Source organism: Hippopotamus amphibius, chromosome 7, assembly GCF_030028045.1.
Source record: "Hippopotamus amphibius kiboko isolate mHipAmp2 chromosome 7, mHipAmp2.hap2, whole genome shotgun sequence".
NCBI lineage: Eukaryota > Metazoa > Chordata > Mammalia > Artiodactyla > Hippopotamidae > Hippopotamus > Hippopotamus amphibius.
The window spans coordinates 112660016-112675875 of NC_080192.1; the positions used below are offsets into that span (position 1 = coordinate 112660016).

The following is a 15860-nucleotide window of genomic DNA, read 5'->3' on the forward strand; positions in this document are numbered from 1 at the left end:
ACTATGAAATGAAATAATATCTCTGTACAGTTTGAAGAGTGGTCTCTCTTCTCTAGTCTGAACTTTAAAGAAACACCTATTCATCATCTTACACATTTAGAATGTTTTTTCTGGACCCTCTAGCTTCCCTGCAGTGTAAAATTTGAATACTCTGAGAGCTGTGATTAAAACTGACTATTACAGAGTGATAACTCTGGGCTCCTCATGCTTACAAATCATACTTCTTTTTACACACCCTAATATTATATGCTGCTTATAAACAGCAACACAGAACTGCTCAGTGATACATGGATTGGGTTCCACTATTGACTCCCAAGTCTATCTTTGTCATATTTATGTCCAAGCTGCCCCTATCTTGTATGTGTCTTTGGTATTGCTCATGATCCCCACAGCATGCTATTCTGAACTTGGTTCTATTGCCCTGCATAGAGTTTATAATGGCTCATTTTCATGGTTTAAGATCATTTCATTTAAACTATAACAACTTTCCAAAGTACCTGTATCAGGACTTTCCTTGGAACAAGATTTATTGTTGATGCTGAGCCCTTGGTAACTATTTTCAACTGTGACTTGTCAGTGAAGAGGGCCCCTTCCTATAGGAATACAGTCTGCACTGGACCACACCCTTAGTCAGTGTTAAAATGTCATGTGTGACTGAATCAAAATCCCTTCTGAAGTTCAGATAAATTACACATCTTGCTTCCTAAATGTCTGTATAAACTGTCAATCTCTTGAAGAAGGAAATTAAATTGATCTGGTACCATTTGCTCTTTGCAAAGCCAGGAGGTGACCACTCAGTGTTTCATGCTCTCCTACGTGGTGACTAACTGATTGTTCAATGATTTCATCTAGCACAGAATCTTTAAAGGTATCAAAATTAACCTGTCTGGCTTATAGAAGGTATAATTTGCTCCCCTTTTAAAAAGTTGGGCACTAAAGCTGCTTTGGTTTAATTAACAAGTCTTTTACTGTTCTTTTGTCATTTTATGCAGATACCCAATTTCCTACTTTAGATCACAGCACCTCCAGGAACTCCATCTTGCTTATCTTCTATTGCCTTACAGAACTGAATACTATGCTTTATGTATAGATACCAAAAATATTTGTTGACTTGAATTTTAATTAAAAAAATTATTGTTGCATTCCATAAGTATCCTACGATGCACACTATCAGGTTAATTTTAATTTAGTGTCTCCCATTTTGGTTCAGCATTCTATTCAATAATTTAGACAGCATTTAGTATTATCCATAAATTATCAGTGAAACAGTGTTTCTATAGGTAGGATTTGTCTTTACAATTGACTTTCTTTTGGGGATGAAGATGATTTCCATGTGGGCCTTTATTCATATGTGATGAATACAAGGTAATATCCCAGGTCCTCTGGCACACTTCCATGCCTCACAAATTAAAATTCACCATTACGTCCATCTTACCCTACAGGCAACAGGTTAAGGAACAGCATTACAGTCCATAAGCTCATTGGATGAGGTTATATTTTATACACTATTCAAGTAAGACATAGACATCACTGAGGACACTTTCAGCAATTATCTGAGGTCAGCTTAATGAAACATTTTATTAACTCACAAAAAATAATAATAGCTCTTTTTTTATGGCGAATTCATGTGCCAAGCATGTTTCTAAATCCTTTATCACCATCACATCTTTTAATCCTCACAACAACCTTATGATGAAAGGCAATACAATTATCTCCATTTTACAGATAAGGAAATTGAGGCTTAAGGTGATTAAGTAACAGGTAACAAGCTGGCTAATTAATAAAGCAGGGATTCGAATTCTTGTCTGTCTTACTGGAAAGCCTAAACGCTTCTTTACCATCTTATTCTGCCGCTCGGAGGGCCTACTATGTGCCAAGCAAGGTTCTAGGTACCAAGAGAGACAAATGAATTAGTCATAGTCCTAGCCCTCGGGGATCTTATATTTGGTGGAAAGAGACAGTTCATTGCAAGGGTTTTTCCTGTCATTGTGCCTCTTTCCATAAAATGGTATTTTTGCTGGGCATCCTTAAGGGTTCCATCTGGGGTTACATAAACACGAGTGCAAGAGAGATTTCTGCCCAACTCTTGGGAGGCTCTCTAAAATTGCAAGGATATTTCCTTAGGGATGGTCAATCTCAGCCATCCTTTCTTTAATTTCATATTCTCATTTGCCTTCACTTCTCACTTAATCCAAATGTCTTCCTTTTTCATATGCATATCTGAGTTTCTCATTAAACAGTGCTGTTTGCATAGTCTGAAGAATTGTTGCTCAGCAGTCTGAAATTCTTAATTTAAAAAACACAGGACTCTCTAGGACTTCTGGCAGTGAGCTTACCCAACAACAGGAACAAGGTATGAACAAACTATTAATAAGGCGTCATATATAGGCCAAATTTCTTTACTCCACAAACGTTCCTTTTACTATTACTCTGTTGAAACCAATGTTGATTAGCCAAAGGGGAAAAAAAAGTTTATTTTCTTCTCCCTATTTCTCTTTGGAATATTCTACTCCAACTGAGACTTTATGATGTAGCTGATTCCTGACATACGCAGGTCACCAGCACCTACCTAGATAGCTCATTCAGGAAGACAGAAACTTGACGGACATGGTCTGTGTTTTTCTTAATTTTTACTATAAAGTAAAATTTTCTAAATCTTAATTCTGTAACTAGTAAATTTCTTTTCCTATTAATGTCCCAAACTGAAAACCAGAGCTAAATTTTGTTGTTCAGAAATGGATCTCTTTACGTTCTATATTTGCCCTTCTCAAATGTATTCCTTAGTATAAAGACTGGTGAGGTCTTTAAAATTGTTTGAAACAACTTCAGTTTGGGACTGTATGAGAATCAGAGATGGCTAAATGTTGTCTGGACAAACATGAGACAATTCCAGAGGAGAAATGTTATTTGGAAAACATTTCATGTGTTATGTGAAAAGACACAGGGGCAAAACAGCGTGCAGCATTTCAGTCTTTGAGAGAGCAGACCTGACCAGAATAGACAGGACTTATTTTAGAATACTAGAAAATACAAGAGTTTCGCTTGAGGGGTAGGGTGGGGGTGGGAGGGTATGATTTAAGGAAGGGGAGAAGATTTTGTAGAGGATCAGAAATGTTGGGACTCAAAACTGTTGGCCAAAGGGATACACTGTAGTTTTTTATTTTGTTTTGTTTTTGCAAAGGAGAGAAGAGGGAAGGCTATGGGCTTTGGAATCGGACAGAATCAGGCACAAATTCCAGTTCTACGATTCAGAGATTTGGAGCCTTAGTATTCGTTATATAAAATGTGGTTCATGAGACTAACTTCCCAGAATTAAATGAAATCATGTATGAAAGTGCCTATTGGAGTGTCCCCAGTAACAGCTAAATTCTTTTCCTTTCAAAAGAGTGACAGGAAGAAAATGAAATGTCAGATTTATCTGGCAGGAATGGAAAAAAACTGAAAGTAGTGCTTGGTGAAAAAGAAAAACCAAGTTAGGAGACTGGTGTAGAAAGGCAGGTTAAGGTGATGAGGATGTGGCGGTAAGAAGTAAAAGAACCAAATCCAAGAGACATTCTGAAAAGATAAAAAAATACCAAACTTCATGAAAAATTTGATAAAGACAAGAAAGAGAAGTCAAATAATTCCAGGATTTCTAGCTTAAGCACTGGAAGACTGGTGATGGAAACAGAGTTGAAGGAGGGCGAAGAGCAATGATGACTTTGGGTGTTGCCCTTTCCAATATGTTGGGTTTGAGGTAAAGTTAGGGCATCTAAGAGAATATGCCAGGAGGTGGTTGGGAACATAACTAAAGTCAGGGGACTAGTGAAATTTCTAAGGAATAGAGAAAAGAAAGAATAAGGCTCATGTTGAGCCAACAATCTCCCCTCCCCACTCTGATCATATTCATCCCAACAACCATGTTCGTCAGAATCATCTTTCTAAAACAAAAATCTAAAAGATAAACCTGATTTTGACACCCTCCCTTCCTCCATTAAAAACAACTTCATTTTGCCTTTGAAGTCCAACAATATAACAGAGAAATACCCAAATCTTCACAATATAATCCTAGCCTACTTCCACAGCACACCTCTCCCTATCTGGTCTCTCTCTCTCCTTCCTCTCTCCTCCATCTCCCACCTATCAAAACTCCTCACCTTCCTCAGAATATGCCCTAGCTTCTGAGTCCATATTGCTAGTATTCCCTGGAGAAGCAGTGGAGTGGAAATAGTATAAGAAGAGGGAGAAGAAAGTGGAGACTGGAGTCTAATTTTCCCCACCTCCACTCTGGCCACACTGAGATACTACTGCCCTTCCACATAGTAAGTGTAGGCAAAGACGTAGAGCAAATGGAACCCTCAAGCACTGCTGGTGAAAATGTAAAAAGAGAAAACCGTTTTGGAAAAACAACTTGACAGTTTCTCATAAAATTAAATATATATTTCCTGTATTATCCATCTAGCAATTACACCTTATATTTTCATTTCAGAGAAATGAAAACATATGTCTACAAAAGACTTCTACACTAGTGTTTATAGGTCTTGCATTCATAATCACTATAAACTGGGGGAAAAAACCCTCAAATGTTAATCAACAAATAAATGAATAAATAAACTATGGTATACCCATAAAATAGAATACTAGTCAGTAATAATAAAGAAAACACTACTGATACACACAAATCATAGATGAATCTCAGAAACATCAGGCTGAGAAAAATAAGCCAGACAAAAACTGTATAAACTATAGGAGATCATTTATCTGCAACTCTAAGAAAGACAATCTAGGGGCCTGGGGAAAGTCATGGGTTGTACTCCAGGAAGGAGCACAAGGTACATTTTTGGGGTGGTATAAATATCCTATATCTTGACTGAGGTGATGATTATGTGGGTATACATATATATACATACTTACACATACATATATACCCATATATGTATACACTTACATATAATATATATGTATATACTTATACATGATATATATACTTAAATATACATATATGTACTTAGATATACATTTACTTACATATGGGTATGTTTACATACTTGTCAATTAGTATTGCATAGAATACTAAAGTGAAAATGCACTAAACAATTAATTATATCGTTAGTCACTTAATGTTTGTCTCCTCTCTTTCCCATCAGGAGCTTTGAGAGCAGGGATTATGTGTGTCTTGCTCACTGACTGCTGTATTTGATGCCTCCCTCTGTGTCTCATATATAGTAGGCCCTCAATAAATACTTGTCAACTGAACGTCCAGTCCATACCAATCCATGTCTGAGTTCCTTCCACATTCAAAACATAGGATTAAGCAATGAAGGAAACATTAAAATAGGTCAGACATGAAGAGCTAACAATACAATAGGATCAGTACACAAATAATGACTACATAAGTAGTACATGTGTTTTAGCTTTTGGGAGGAAAGTCTGAAAGAGACAACTATTTTCCTTTAAATATTTTTCTGGTAGTCGGTGCATATTTCAGCAGCCATAAGATAAAGGAAAGGAATATGCATACAAATTAAGGCTTCTCTTGAAAGGCCTGAAATCCCAGAAACTGGGAGTTACATTTTAGCGATTTGTCCAGTTTAGGTAAGATATCTGTTAAGGAGTACTCAAACAGCTATTTTCTTTGGTGCTCACAAAGATATAAAGCGCTAAATATCTCAACTCCAAGCCACCTGTGCATGTAACTTTCATGTACTTCACCCATTATCTCCTGCAATATTTTAGGTAAGACATCAGTCATTCGGTCTTTTAAAACTAAGACTATAAAATACTTTTCAACAGGGGAAAAATCATTGCCTAATCATGATTCAACAGCTGCAAAATTTAAGACCAAAGAAGAATGTGGTACCGCAGTACCTGCTTATAGGACTACTTGCTGTGAGAATGCCTTTAAAGTACAATGAGCAGGTAACCACTGACCTTTATAATACAATGGTCGAGTAGTTGGCAGAAAGAAAGAATAAGACAGCTTACCAGACACAACCAAGAGCATTTAGGGATGTAGAATTATGTGTAAGTGTCCATCTAGATTAGAATTCAAATTATCAGTTCCAAATTGTTAATATTTTTATGACACTACACTGTTAGTAAAGGACACCCTTTTTACATTTTTTTCTTTTCAGAGAGAAAGGGTGAATATACCACTGTGAACACAGTCAGGTGTTAAATACATGTGTGGAGTGATTTGAATATCAAAATAGCTTCCACGTAGTGGAAAGGCCCCATCCAGGCATTAGGATGTGATGCCATGCTGTAGCTACCTACCTATGAGGGTAGAAGATTTCTAAGTGTTAAGAGTAGCCAGGCTAAAAAAAGTAAGAAATGGCAAAAGAAATGAGCTTGGAGAATTTTCCCACATAAGTAAAGTGTTCCATTAGAAACATCTAGATTTTAAACAGCCATCAGCTATAAAATTCACATTGCTTTTTATACAAAATGATTCTGCCTTTTAAAATAGTCCCATATTAGACCTTGGCTTGTGGAATGCTATAAGTATTTAATGGCTCAAATAGTCTCAAAAGTTACCCAACGCAATAATTTATTTAAATAACATTAAGGTCTTTTTTCTCCCCCTGGATCTAGCTGGATGAAACATTAGATCTTTCAGTACACACATATTTAATGATGAGGTCATATACCCTAATAAGGCAGAGCCGTAGAACACAACAAACCTGACTTATATTCAGAGGAAACAGACTTCAGCCCATTTGCTTAGCTTAAGCTAGGCCTTGATGTTCCTATTGGTTAAATCAGAATATTAACTGACTTGTCATAACCCTTAGTCCACGATAAAGTGCTATATACACAGAAGGGCTCACTATTGTCATCAGCTGGATGCAGGTAGGCTTTTCATCATTATAATCATATGGAGAGACAGATACAAAAAAGGTGAACTCTTTGAAAATTTCTCCTTTTACTATCTACCTGGAACATGCTTGTACTTTCTAGTTTTTGGACTCACTACATTCTGACGTTTGTGTAGTCAACCACAACCACAGCGAGCAGGATGGCATTCATCTTTTCTAATAATACAGAGTGCTCTGTCGTAAAGTAGGGTCACTGAAATGAGTAATAATCCCACCAGCATCTAAGGTACAACCAGCAGGGTCCAGGTCAACAGGCAAGCAGCCGATAATTTGCCCGACAACACTGAATTTCATCTGCCCACAGCCTCTATCTACTGATTATACAATCAATACACCTCAGATGAGAAGAGCTAACAACTGACTGGGGCAGATCAATGCTGGCAAATAAGCGCTTCATGACAAAAAGTTTGATAATTACCATTCTGAAGCCGTGTGAATGTTGTTTCTATTGTAACAACATTCATGATGATACTGCCATGATTGCGCTGTTATTATAGGTTTAATGTTAGGCAATCAAGCTACAGTGGTCTAGGTATCAACAAACAGCATCAAAAGAAAACATCAAATTGTCCCTATTCTTTTGACACTGTAGCTGAGAAATTTTTCTATGTTAGTGGCCCTAAATGAACAATAATAAGTGACAATTTAGTGAAAAACACTATTTTCACATCTTACAAAAGTCATGCAATATAGATTGATACAAGTATGATTATTTCTAGGACCACTTGAACCAGGGGATTAAAACAAATTCAGTCCTGTGACCACGGTTTTCTTTCTTTCCTTTTTTGTTTTCACTCACATCATTTAAGGAGGACTTATGTAAATGTTCTCTGTACTCATAATTTTTCAAGCATTAGTGCAGTCATAAGTATAGGGCACCTTGGCTTGATTTAATTATCATCGTTTCTACTGCAGCGCTCCTTTTTTAAAAATTTTTTTTATTTTTGAGCCCTGATTGCTAGTTCATTCTCAATCATGAACATTTAGAAGAACTAGTCATTACTGGTTTTCAATAGCTGCTTGGGTTCCTATAAGCACTTAGAATCTTAAAACACAGAAATGGAAAACAGATATTTCAAAGGTAGAACAAATCATGACTCATCAAGTTAGGGTCCAAGAAGCCCTAGGTGTGTGCGCACGGAAGCACACAATTCTTAACCTTCCCATTTGCTTTTTAAAAACCGCAAGGAATTGGGTTGAAAAAAAAAAAAAAAGAACTAGGACACCTCATTTCTGTAAGATGTTTCCTCATATAGAAAAGTGGGAACCGATTCCAAAATGAAAGGCTTTTCCAAGGAAGGGCAGTCACTTTGGGTCATAATCCTTTTTACGAGAGGATGTCTGACTTTCGATTTGTGTGACACACTCTTTTCATTGTCACTTCCATAAATCCATGCCCCAGCTGCACCCAGGCAGCAAGAAAGTTACCTGTCTGCAACTTGGTTTCCACATCCCTGAGTGGCCAAATCTCTCACTGTCTGGGGTAAACCAGCCACCTTTCCGTGTAGGTAAGAGATGCGGGGGAGGAGGAGAGCAACACTGAAGAGTTTGTCAACAGCTCAGGAGAGAAAGGGCAAACCAACCGCGCCAGCAAGATTGCCAGTGTGCTCCAGGGGTGCTGTTAATGTCTTTTTCAGCAGTATTCTCTTTCTTTCCATGCAGCTTCTACCTCGCAATAGAGTCAGAGAATATGATGTATATTCAAATGCTCTGCCTCTCAGATGGGGTTCATTTTTCTTCAGGGACAATTTTGCTGACTGACAGGTAAGCATTTGGTGCTGAAATTGGACCTGTACAAGAGCTCTGCATTTCATTTGCTCCATTACACCAGTGCATGAATTACTGGGCCTCCACGTTGGCATCTTTCCATTACTTTCACATATCTGACATGAGCAAAATGACTCATCTGACATTTCATGTAACAAATTTGTTCCAAAAAGAATAGAGCATTATTATACTATTTTATATACCTGGGAACCACAACCTTCCACCCTAATCTGACCAGAAATTGTAAGTGTATAAATAGTAGCTGATATCAGGTTAAGAAAACACACTGCCAGTGACAGCTGTAAAATATCGTGGCAAGAAATAGGTCTGCTTTGTGGCATTACCCACTGTCACTTCAACCTACTTCCTGAAATGTTAGCAAACTTTAGTCAAAGACATAGAGTTGTATTTTGGTTTTATTTCCTCCGCTGAGTAAACTTTGAGCCATTATTTATGCCAATGTACCAATGCATCAACTTTTTCACTTTTAATCAATTGCTTTAATATGTGTTTGTTTCCCTTACAGAAATATATTTCTTGAAATAATACAGACAACTACTAGAGTTAAGGAGTTAAGAGGCCTGTATCAAATAGTTACTCACAGCTGTAATGCTACTGTTTGCTGACCAGAACAGAATTTTTTGGTCTCTAAATCCTTCTAGCTCTCACTTTCTCTTTGAATGTTTTTTTTTTGTTTGTTTTTGGGGTGTTTTTTTTTCAGCAAAAATTACACAGACCACGACTCATAACCTTAAGACATCTCAATCCAAAACTAACATCACACCCAATTAGCCAGTTTGCCTTGTAGAGCTAAGAAGGAGTTTCAATTCTTTGCTAAAGGCCAGCGTTATCCTAGAGAGCCTTGCTCCAGGTAGAAAATTAGGGAGGAAAGAATCCTCAGCTTTATGACTCAGCCAAGAGTTTTTCCCACCTCTTCACTTAAAAATACCTCAGTGACACATTACAATCTGCCATCTCAAGCTGAAGATCACAGATCTACACTCAAAGAAGGGTTTTTCTAGGTGACAGTATAACATTTCATAAAGTAGCAGCATAATTATGTGACAGCAAAATTTAAAATATCATGTTCACTGTTAGTATGAATACATCAAATTAATACTGTATTATTTCCATATGAAATTATTAGCCTCATTATTGTATAATGGTATTTTCTTTAATAAGTGGTCTCTTTTATATTGTAAATGTTAACGTACTTTATATTATGGTATATCCCTCTTAATAATGTTAATTTACCTTCAAGCATTATTCATACACTGAATTTATATAAAGCTATAATAAAAAATGAGACATTCAAAAAGTCTCATTACTTTTGTCATTATAACTCATATGTATTAAAAAAGCATCTGGGAATTCATGGCATTTCCCTGGTACAACCAGCATCAAAGTGATTTGCCTACTCTGGGGACTCCTTTAACTAGAATGCTTACAGAAGATATTGCATATTTGAATAATATACACCTTTGAAGAAATAGTATTAATAAATGGTCCAAGAAAGTAAATCTTTTGGAAACAAACTCCTTAAAAATAGGTCCAGCATCAAACACAAGCATTCTTTTCACAGAAACTGAATGAATGAATGTTCTTTGCAATATTTTTGTCTTGGTCATGACAAGTATTGAAGATATGGGACTCCTTAAGTGTCAATGATCATCTTTTGAGTGCATTTTTAAAACTGTGCAAGTGAGGTTATTTCTGAGCAAATCCTAAGCAGTCTCTACCTTCAGCAGTACACTTACTGTAAGTACACTTATTATTCTTGAATCCCCTCCCTCACTAATCCTAACATGCTACTCCTCAGACCTGGGTAATCTCATCAACCACATTCTCCTCACCTCCTCCTGTGACAGTGGAATGCTAGCAGTGTAAGTCATAAAATCACATTGACTTTGATTAGTGATCACATTCATACCTGACCCTCAGGTAATCCAACAGACTTTCTATTTTTCTCACAATAAATATCCTTCACCATTCAAACTTGCCCCTGACCCTTCATTTTCAGCAGGCGACAGCTTTCCAAGTTACTGAAATATATTGAGGCCACTGAGTACTATATCCCATAACTTTTATCTTCTTTACTTCAGATTCCCTGGGTCTTCTTTTGCTTCTGCCTCCCCCTTCTTCTATCTATTTTTTTTTTTTTTTTTTTACAATTTAAGACTAACTTTAATCTCAAAATCACATATTCATACACCTATTTCCTTTTTGTTGATTTCACTTAAACGTAAATGCATGTCTTTCCACCAAAGACTGTAAACAAATATTTACCACATCTGTTACATGGAACACACGGGAACAGCTTGTAACAGAAATTCATCCACCTCCCTCACAACATTTTTTTTGATTATAAATACAGGTATCAAAACAATCATGAACGTATTTTTCATACTACTAGTAGTCAGCACCCATACGCCTCAAAACTGAACGCACTCTGCAACAACATTCCTTGTACCTGCTACTTCAGACAGTTCAACTGAAGCTCTTTCTCTAAGCAAGATGGACAGAGCAGGCCATTCCGGTTTTCCTTCTTGAGCTGCCTCTTCAGAGACACACCTGCTCGCACAGCCATCTGACACTTCTCGCCGTGCTTCCACCTGTAAACCTGAGCGCCACTCTGAGCACTCCAAGTGCACGCTTAAAGGACGGTGCCTTAACAAGAAAAAACACTGCTGAATTTTCCTCCTGTTACCTGAAAACATAATGGGTGTACATATATTAAATATATTCTTACAAATGTCCAGGTCATGTTTACCAGCTGGAATTATCTTACTTAATGTGTGGGTATTTTGCATTGTGATATTTAATCAAGACATTAACATGAGTAGAAGGTTGTTGATTTAAGACAAGTTTGAGATCCACTAAAATTAATTGTTGTATGTCTGTCCTTCTGGTGGCTGTGGAAGCTTCATGTTTTCTTTGGACATCATTAGACGGCTTAGCTCTTGAAGTACAACTTTAATGCTATATGAGTTTTGCCATTTTGCTAACACTGGTACGCTCCGTGCATCCACCTCCACCAGGATTTAAGAAAGAGCTGCGAACCCGACCTCTTCTTTCAGATCTCTGTCCAATGTGTCCTCTGCACTGTGGGAAACTGGCAGGGGGGCTGGAGCGCCTTCAAAGCCTCACCTCCAGTTACAGTACCTGCCATCTCCTGGCCTGTCCGCAGTTCCCATGCCACTGGAATTATTTATTCCATTCATATTAATTTTGGTTACAAATCTAACTGATGGAGGAGCTTCTGGGTATTTGGGTCGACATTCTACTTTCAGGCTATATATTCTGTTTTCATAATTTGTCCTTGGAGGCCCGATAATCATGCCCGTCCACCTCGTGAGCGTCATATCTTCATCATCTTCAAGGCCCCAGCTAACCATACCGTCGCCCACTCCTTTCTGTCCTTCTTCAAGCTCTTCCAACAAGCGAAAACTACGAGGAACTTTAACGCCTGTGGAGACCGCCATCTTCTCCTGCAGCCCAACGCTCCACCCGCACGTAGGCGACGTCCGCGCCACTTCCCTATGTTTTTTATTTCATCCATTCTCATCTTCTCTGAGACCGACTCCACCATCTGTGCCCTCTCTCCACAGTTATGCTCAGATCCCCCAGATCTGGACACTAGGTCGCCAGGAAGGGGGATGCCTAGTGGGTACCTTAGAGTCTGACCTGTACTTTATAAGTAGTCAAAATATTTGCTGGAAAAGTAAATGAATGATTGAATATTGAAATAAAATCCTATAAGGGTTTCATGCTATGTGAAGACAGGCAAAAAAGAACAGCAACAAAAATTATAAAGATATTTATAAAATAAATCTAACAAAAATGGGCAAGATTTATGTGAAGAAAAATATGTAATGCTACTGAAAACATAAAAGAACACCTAAATAAATGGAGAGACATGATATGTTCCTAGATGGAAGCATTCAATATTATAATGATGTCATTTCACTATCAAATTACTCTGTAAGTCAATACAACTCCAATCAAAATCACAATTTGTATTGACAATATATATACATTTTGGGGACATTCTTGCTGCACTGGCATTTGGGGCCTTGATCCTGGAGAGACTGTCCCTCCCAGGGCTAGCTAATTCTTAGAGAAAGCAAATAACTCCCCTTGCAAGAGTGCCTTTGATACACAAACCAATGAATCCAGAGCCCACACCTCCAACCAACTCTTTTACCAAATTCTTACACATCAAGTCAATATTCTCTCTGCTATAAGTCACCCCAGGGCCAGGTACTGGAAAACTAGGGACATCCCTGTAGCCCCGAGCCTACCAAAATTATTCAAACTATCCAATACTAAGCTTATTCAACATGTCTACCTTGCCTCACCCATTCCTTCCCATGAAAACCCTGATAAAGGCTCTGGGCCATGCCTCCCTCTCCCCTCTCCTGCCTTCTATCTGACCCTGGTGCTTCCCCATGTGGCCCTGCCTCCTGCTTCTAGAGATCCATGAGTATAAGCTTCTTCCTTTAGGACAATCATTCCTATATCTATGTGTTTTTACCACACACGATTAAAACAAATACTAAGCATATTTTAATATACAATTTGTATTTTTTATTTAATAATCAGATTCAAATGTTCACCTGGGAGAATAAGAAATGTCAAGAAAATTTTAAATAGAAGAATAATGAGGGAGGGATTTACATGATCAGAAATCAAAACATAACTATATACATATAATCATTAAAGCAGAAACAGTCAAATCAGTGAAACAGAACAGAGCATCCAGAAATAGACACACTTACATATATGAATATAGTGTATAATAAAGATCAGTATTTCAAAATAGTGAAGAAAAGATGAACTATCTAAAACATTTTGTTTGAATAAATGAAAGACCATATGGAAAAAACACATTTGGAATCTCACTTCACATCATATGCAAAACTAAATTCCGGATGGAATCACAGAACCAAATCTTTAAAAAATTTACAGAAGTATTGAAGAAAACTTGAGAATATTTTTATAATATTATGATGGATACAACCTTCCTAAACAAGACACAAAAGCCAGAAGTCTTAGGGGGGACTACATAAAGAACACTAAAAGATCAGATAGCTGGGGGAAAAGATATGAAGCATATACAGCAAGCCTGACATGGGCTTTCATGACCCCCCCATGACTTATTGTCCACCATTCCTTCATTGAAGTTGGGATGAATTAGGCTGACCATTTGGTAAACATTGTTTTTACTTTCCTAATGCTTCACCTTTGCTCGTTTTCCCTTCATCTACACATGTTGAAATCTTTCCGGCCCTTGAAGGTGTATCTCAAATGTACCTTCCTTATGAAATCTTACCTTAACTCCCCTTCCTACTACCCCTAAGTCAGAAAATAATCTTTACCTCTGAATTCCTATAGCAGTTTTGTTCCTCTTAGAAGCACAGTACAAAAAAAATGTCTTACACATACCTAACTCATCTATTAGGCTTAAGGCTCACTGAAGGCCTACACTGGGTCTTACTTATTTTTGCATACTCCAAAGGTTTTAGCTCCTTCTATGGCAGTGTTTCCAAAGTGGGATATATACCATTAGCAGTAGGCAAGATAGATGAGCATTTTTAATATTGTAATGTTATTTTATGAAAATTTTATATTTATAGGAAGTGATATTGATGTTCTACTTTAGTAGTGAGTTGGGATTTTCAGCATTAAATGGGAATGAAATTCTGACATATTACAACAGGTATATAATATGAAGACATTACGCTAAGTGAAACGAGCCAGTTACAAAGGGCAAATATTGTATAGTTATATGAGGTACCTAGAGTAGTCAAATTCATAGAGACAGAAAGTGTGAGGGTGAGTCAAAAATCATCTGCACTCCAGTTATATCAAAACTTCTGTAAATTCTACAGCCAGGGTGCGGATAATTTTTGACTCACCCTTGTAGAACAGCTGTTGCCAAGGACTCAAGGGAGGGGGAAGGGGGATTTATTGTTTAATGCATATGGAGTTTCAGTTTGGGAAGATGAAAAAGTTCTGAGGATGAGTGGTGGTGATGGTTGCACAACAATGTGAATGTACTTAATGAACTGAACTATACACTTAAAAATGGTTAAAATGGTAAATTTTACGTTATGTATATTTTATCACAATTAAAAGAAAAATATTTTTAAATAGAGTATTTGTCAATAATTCATGAAGATAGTTCATAAAGGAGTGACATAGCAGACACAATGTTCTAATGATTTATTTCATATGTTAATGTCATCAATATGTTATAAGTTCTGCAAGCCCTATAACTTCTATTTCTTTTTGTTTATTTACACCAAAGATTACATCAAAGAATGCCTTAGAACAATGTTGTATGTATAACATTGATTATGAATAATTGTGCAAATAAATGGAAATGTAAAGTAGTTATTTGTTATAGAAACAAGAGAATACACAGGACTGCTACATATAGATATATACTAATTTTTAAAAAATGATGCATAGCTACTAACTGTGAAAAGAGCAGACTAGATTTCAACTAGAATAATGTTTTACTTTCACTTGCATAGATCTAGGTCTGTGTTTGTTTATTTGAATGCATATTAAAATACTAATAAAATGTGACCTCAAATATTATCCCAAGGGGACAATTTCTTCCTTCCCTCAAGTTTTAAGGAATGCTCTCCTCTTTTACTTCACCTCTACAAATTCTTTATTTTTCTATCTAAAAGAAACAAAAATGAACCTAGTTAAAGCCTTTCTAGTCACTATACAAATCTACCTTTTTATTCAAGTGTTATCTCTTAAATTCCATTACATTGGTAAAAAAGACTGGATCTAAAATATCAGCTCTAGTTCCCCCAAAACAAAAGAAAGACTGCATTAAACATGGTTTTGCTTTCTGATCCTAAAATCTCTTTTAACCTTGCCACCATGCTCTGAATCTAAGCAGTCATGAACTTTAGATTATCTAATCTTTAGCTCAAAACATTTTTTATCTTTTATTTTTTGTAATAAGTGCCTATCTAAAAGTACAATAGGACTAAAATACAGTAGGCTGTCTTTTGAAGTTAAAATATGTAACAACACTCTTATACCCTACCAATCTCTGTTGATCTTAGAACATGGTCCCCAAATTCATGCATTCATAAGCCAAGTGGAATCACATTACACAGTAGTACAGATTGTTTTCAAAATAGCCTGTGGCCTGTTTTTGTTGGTTTGCTTTTAACCTTTTAAAAAGCAGAATTATTTACACCAAACTAT

General features: G+C 36.8%; 2 protein-coding genes across 3 annotated transcripts in view; both read right to left on the reverse strand.

The window, feature by feature from the left end:
- CAMKMT (calmodulin-lysine N-methyltransferase) overlaps positions 1 to 15860 on the reverse strand; it is a 403439-nt gene that overhangs the window by 152025 nt on the left and 235554 nt on the right. The gene's annotated exons all lie outside the window — the stretch shown is intronic.
- LOC130856764 (ubiquitin-conjugating enzyme E2 variant 2-like) lies at positions 11057 to 12119 on the reverse strand. The gene is made up of 2 exons (XM_057741602.1): positions 11787 to 12119; positions 11057 to 11291 (listed from the first exon to the last, which is right to left on the reverse strand). The coding sequence occupies exons 1-2, from the start codon at positions 12104 to 12106 to the stop codon at positions 11057 to 11059; spliced, it is 555 nt and encodes a 184-aa protein (XP_057597585.1). The 5' UTR covers positions 12107 to 12119.